The 6,205-nt window shown below is 42.3% G+C and overlaps 1 protein-coding gene across 1 annotated transcript in view; it reads right to left on the reverse strand.

The window, feature by feature from the left end:
• Nucleotides 1-6,205, reverse strand: part of LOC102200310 (receptor-type tyrosine-protein phosphatase beta-like) — a 37,574-nt gene that overhangs the window by 25,998 nt on the left and 5,371 nt on the right. The window contains exons 2-8 of the mRNA XM_005742273.1: nt 5,322-5,700; nt 2,043-2,180; nt 1,710-1,850; nt 1,073-1,333; nt 713-979; nt 414-530; nt 130-276 (exon numbers count right to left, since the gene is read on the reverse strand). Coding sequence (XP_005742330.1) covers nt 130-276; nt 414-530; nt 713-979; nt 1,073-1,333; nt 1,710-1,850; nt 2,043-2,180; nt 5,322-5,700 — 1,450 coding nt within the window. The remainder of the gene's footprint in view (nt 1-129; nt 277-413; nt 531-712; nt 980-1,072; nt 1,334-1,709; nt 1,851-2,042; nt 2,181-5,321; nt 5,701-6,205) is intronic.

Genomic DNA, 6,205 nt, shown 5'->3' on the forward strand with positions numbered 1-6,205 from the left:
CTGAGAAAAACGTTCCACATTTTTACATGCCAAAATAAAATCAGTTGAACTGGTGTTCTTTCCTACGGTACTTCGTGGGGACCTGCAGTTTTACTACCACCAACACACGGGCAGTATAAAAACACACACCTGTTCTCCCCTCCACGGAAACAGAGGTGTTCAGTTTTCCACTTCTGGTTGTCACGGTAATGGTGTACAGTCTACCAGGTGTGAGGACATTGAAGGTGCACTCCCTCATATTTGGCTCCACTGTCCTGGTAGCCTCTGTGTTGTTACCTAGGAGACAGCAGGAAGTATAATGAAGAAAAATCACCTTTTTCTAACATTTAAGAGTCAAACTTTTGAAAATAGCAATGCTGATTTCAGAGAGTTTACAAAAAAAGAAAAAGTCTGGTAGGCTATACTGTTATTACCATGGTAAAGGGTGAGGAAGTAGCTGTCACGTAACCCCAAGGGGGAGTGGCTCCACATAGCACTGAGTGAGGTCTGATCAGAGTGCCGAATGTGGAGATCCAATACCGGAGCAGGAGCTGCAGAGACAGATGGAAAAGCAGCAAGTTTTACTGCAAGTTGTTATTCTGGCACACCAGTACAGGAGCCCAGTTCAGCCCTTACTTTGAAGTGGTCAGATTAGTCAGTACGACAGGTCAAAGCTGAACTTCACAAGTATGATATGTACTATCATATGTATTTGTGCTGATATATTTCTGACCTGTTGATCCCTCACAGCTACTCTCAGCTGTCAGTCCTCCACTCTCCACTCTCAACACAACTCTGTACACCCTCCCTGGTGTTAGTCCTGCACTGGGGATGCTGAAGTTCACTGCCTCCTGGTCCAGAGATGTGCTGACTACCTGTTGAGAGCCATCAAATAGGAACAGCCTGTAGTTCTCCCAGTGACCAGCTGGAGGCGACCAAGCCAGGAAGAGGCCACCAGAGGCAGAGGGAGACAAGGTGAGGTGGGATGCTGGAGCTGGAGCTGGAGACAAGAAGATGCCAGGGTGAGGGGAAAGGGGGGAAACAAAAAATAAAATAAAATAAAATAAAGGGCAGCTTCATTTCATCATCTCACCTGTCCTGACAGTGATTTCTGATTGGTTTGTCAGTCTGCCACTCCTAGAAGTCACTGTAAGCTGATAGGCTGAGCCAGGAGTCAGCTGATGGATGGTGACTTCTGTGACGTTCCCAGGCAGGGTGGTCTCCCAGAGCCTCGTGCCATTGTATGTGAGCGTGACGATGAGAGCGTCCAGGTCACCTTTAGGCTTTTGCCACGACAACAGCAAGATGGTGCTATTCTCGTAGTTAGTGGTGAGGTTGAAAACAGCAGAAGGCACTAAAGAGAAAAGAGACTCAAATGTAACATTTACTTTTTTTCCATTTTACTTTGCTGTCTTCCTGATTTGTTTCCTTTACTGTTTCACTCTCTCACCTTTCCTTGTTTCTGTTTTTCTGACTGTCCTTGTTTTTTTTTTTCCTTCTTTTCTTTCTACTGCCTAAATTTTGTTTAATTCCTTCATTTTATTTCTTTTTCTCTCTTGCTTTTTGTTGTTTCGCTTTTTCTGCTTTCACTCCTTTCTGTCTTGTTTCCTTGTTTTATTCTTGCTTTCCTTTCCTTTTTGCCTTTCCATCTTTTTTATCCCTTCATTCATTCACTCATTTACCTCTTTCCTCCTGTCATTACTTTTCCCCCTCTTGCTCTCCTCCCTCACCTGTCTGAGCCTCGATGGTCCGGCTGTTTTGCAGCTTGCCGCCCTCTGTCACCACAGTAATGTTGTACAGTCGACCTGGCACCAGGCCGTTTAGTGTGTGTCGTGTTGTTGTGCTCCCTAAAGTCTCGTTCTTCAGCAGACCTGCAGACATGACAGTGGAGAAGAAGTTGAGAGGCTGAAAGCTTCAGACTGCTTGAAACAATCAGCTAAAAACATTTTTTTTTTCTGTTCTTCAATCTGAAAGAACCTGAAATGAGAGTGGATGATTGCATCAGGGCTGTTTCTTTTGAGGACATGGATGATCATAAGAAGTTAGAAACATCACAGACGTACCGGACTGATCTGGACTCTCAGACTGTTCCCACAACTGAAGCCTGAAGCGCTGCGTCCTGCCGTTTCCGGCCTGCCAGGAAAGGCTTAGACTGCTGCAGGTCCTGGATGTCACCGCCAGGCCAATCACTGCCGAGGGCTCTGAGACAAGAGCAAATTAAACATTAAACTAAATAATTCAATTTACAGCCCGCTTTAACCTTTTGCCTTGCATGCTTATTTCATTTAATTATTTGTACCTGTTCCAGCTTTTGTAAGGTTAAGTGCAAAGACTTGCAAGCGTTTAAATGCCCATTTAGGCTGGCTGTTCTGATTTTTGTTGTTTACTCCCACCAACCCCTGTCGTTTTTGTTTTTTTGTTTTTAAAGAAAAGCTAATTGCGGAAACTTTAACTGTTTATTTGTGGAGATTGTGATGACTGTATTTGACCTCAGACTGGAGTGGCTGGTGACACAAGAGTACTTTTTTAACAACCCTGTGAGGCTGCAGAGAGGCGATGTGGGAGAAATTCAAACAGGCGTGTGTGTGTGTGTGTGTGTGTGTGTGTGTGTGTGTGTGTGTGTGTGTGTCAGCAGGCCTCCCACGATGTTCAGACTTTGATGACAAGGCCACAGATGGATGCGATGGATCCTTTTCCTGCTGAAACCTCCCTGCAGTCCGACTGACCTTCATGTTCAAAATATATAATTTACCTTAAAGGAACAGTCCCACTGTTTCAGACAACATGGAGCTCTACCATGTTCGAGCTCAACACATCCTTTGGTTAGATGACAACCACAACATCAGTGGACACAAACACAATGCTGTAACGCAGCACATGTGAACATGGTGCAGCTCGAGGCCGTTTAGGATCCACTGTTATTTCTTTGTTCTTTGTTTAAGCTTTTCTGACCCACAAAGCTACGACTGGTCTGAAGAATTTAGGACTGGTTCTGTACGTGCAGCCAGTCGCAGCCCTCTTCCTAAAACTGCTGTGAAGAAATGCCACCATGCTAATGGTTAAAGGCTACAAAGAAGTAAAGACATGGCATCAACATAGACCTTCACTGTGAAATGATTAGAAGTATCTTTACTCTGTAACTGGCAGACATACATGAACACTTTAAGAACTCTCTCATAACCTGAACCCAACATTAAATATTTAAGTTTTTCCTCTGTTGCCAACCAACTCTCTGAAATAAGCGCAGGAAACCTCGACACCACCCATAGTTCAGAGCAGAGAGCTTGTATTTGTTTCCAATAGCCTGAACATGATTTATGAAATTTGACCATTTTCTGTTATTATATGGGATAAAAATCAATGTCAGAAAATGATAACTGTTGCTTTTTTTATAGAAACTGTTAGCATTCATACATCTGCTGCTTAAGTCTGAAGTCAATCGTTTTCAGGTTCACATTCTCAAATCAAATAAACACAGAGTTAAAATTGTTTCAGCTCCAATAAAATCATCAGTGTGTCTTCTCTCCAGGAGCTATAATAAGGTGTGATGTTCAAACTTCTATGACAAGCAGGACTGATGAGGTTTTAGTTTTAGAAACATCCTATGAGGTCTTATCTTAAAGACCTCTTAGTACTTTTCTTCGGCCTTCCTCCCCTTACACCCAGCCAGCCGCAGCAGATGGCCACCCCTCCCTGAGCCTGGTTCTGCTGGAGGTTTCTTCCTATTGAAAGGGAGTTTTTCCTTCCCACTATCACCAAGTGCTTGAGCATAGTTTGATGGTCGGGGTTTTCCCTGTTTTATTGTAGAATCTTACAATATAAAGCACCTTGGCAAAACCGCTGTTATGACTTGGTGGTATATAAATAAAACTTAACTGAACCAAGTTAGAAATTAGCTACTTAGTTTTTATCTGGAGAGGATATACCATGTTCTGACTTTCTTTCTAAAAAGTCTTAAATGTAGAGTACTGCTATAACTTTGCCATAAATTTGGACAAAAATAAAGATGAAAACTAAATAGTGATGTTTGGAAGATCAGTATAGTTGTGCTAGTTTATATAATGATTTGATATGTTTTAGCCTACCTCGTGACTAGCTACAGATCTAAGACTAATATAAAAACACTTGCACAAGGAATATGGAGGATGGGCGTTAAACTGTTCTCAATAATAGTTAATGTTGAGGACAAACAGACAAACGTCTTCATGTGACAGGAAGAAGATCCCAAAAACAGACCAAACTTCAGACCACGGTGTCTGACATGATCCTTCACGCAACAACTTAGTTAAATATAAAACTAAAGTCGGGATTAAGAAAGCTTGAATAATCTAGTAAGCTACAGGTGGATGGTTCTGTATCTAAAGATATCTTCAAATATCTTCAAAACTAAGTTTCTATTATTCTTTGAGACGTGAGACAGTTGCCTGGTTCATAGTTAGATTTTTCAACAAACTAACCAACCAACCAAGCTGGCAACCAAATAAATACATGTGATGTAAAAATATTTGACCAGTCCACTAAAGGTCAGTGGATGTAACAGTCGGCATGCCACAGAAGATAAGAAATCACAAACGCCACAGTAGAAGTGTTTTGCATTTCTGAGAAGGTTACTGTCGGGACTCGATTGGGTGCAGCAACACCCAGTTTTCCCCAAACTCAACACACACATGAACACAAACACACACTTATACACACCTTCACACCCTTTCCCAGTGCTTCCCACAGAACAAAGAAACAATGGAGGCAGGAAATGGCTGAACCCTGAGCTCTGCCCACGATGGAAATACACACTGAGGGTCCAACTTCTGTTCTGGACTCCCGCCAGCGTAGAGACACAACACACACACACATGCATTTACTTTAACAGCTCTATCACTCTCTCTCAGCAGGGCAGGGGTTCCTGTAGCTAATCACAGAGCTGCAGAGAGGGGAAGCTGCATGACATTAACTCTGAGGTACACAAAGACATGGAGGTCGAGTCCTGTTGGTTCACTTCAAACGCGAGAGGGCAGAGGAGATGGAAACAATGCAATGAAACAGAAAACAATAGAGTATTAGCTCCACTATAGTGAATGGGGTTTAAGTCTGTGAATTGGTGCAGGTATGGTGTGTTTAGCACCGTGTCAAAAAAAATAAAAATTTGTCTTGCCCTAATAAAACTACAAGAAGTAGCAGAAATGTCACACGTTCAACATAAATTCATTGTGCATTTGTAATCAAAATTACTGAGTATTCTAAGTAAGTAATGAGTATGCACATTAATATTGATATTTCCGTCAACAGTATGTAACTTTTTTGAATATTTTACATTTTTGACACATCTAGATGGGATCAGGACTTACTGGTGTGCGCGGTGATGTTTGCAGACTCCTGATCGGTCTTCGACTGCACCTGCAGCTGGTAGGTGGTCCCAGGCTCCAGGTGATCCAGAACACAGGTGAAAACTTCTCTCATGCTCTTGTTTCCTCCTGCTTCAACTCCTAGCTGGTCAGTTCCTACATGATGTGCTCTGCTTGAACCCTCCAACGCCTCCTCTTCTCTTGTTTTTTGCCTACACTCGATGCCATCTGTATCTGGAGAGGTCACAGTGAAAGAGCAGTTCTGTCCAGGTGTGCTCACAGTCAGTGATATGGAGTCCAGACTGGATACCAGTTCAGATAAGGAGATGCTACATGGTGAAGAAGCTACATTTTCCTCTGCGGGAGCTGCGCTGCTTCCATTCTGACAGAAGAGATCAGACATCAGTGAGAAGAAACATTGAGAGGAAAATTTTAGAAATAAAAGCATAACATAAGTTTTTTTCCAGGTGTTTGTGACCAAAAGGTACACCAGTTAATACTGGGGAAAAAAATGCAATACCTGAGCAAGGAAACCAAAAGCTGCATTTCTCCACTTGAGGCTTCAAAAGTGAGTCAATCCTCAAAGACTTCATTGTTAGAGCTTTACAGGAGTCATACCTGTTGGTGCATTTCTAATCACCTGACCAATAATATGGCTCCTGTGCACTTAATTGTATCAAACAGTCTATAAAGTTTGAGCCATGGTGGCCCTGAGAGTAAAACTGCAGGTCCCCACGAAGTACCGTAGGAAAGAACACCAGTTCAACTGATTTTATTTTGGCATGTAAAAATGTGGAACGTTTTTCTCAGATAACTGAACATGACGTACAGTGTCAGAAAAGATTATGATATTGTTCAAAATATCAGAATGTAATTTTAACTATTTT

The sequence above is a fragment of the Pundamilia nyererei genome, unplaced genomic scaffold (genome assembly GCF_000239375.1).
Source record: "Pundamilia nyererei isolate P.nyererei 1_Seehausen unplaced genomic scaffold, PunNye1.0 scaffold00119, whole genome shotgun sequence".
NCBI classification, from domain to species: Eukaryota; Metazoa; Chordata; class Actinopteri; order Cichliformes; family Cichlidae; genus Pundamilia; species Pundamilia nyererei.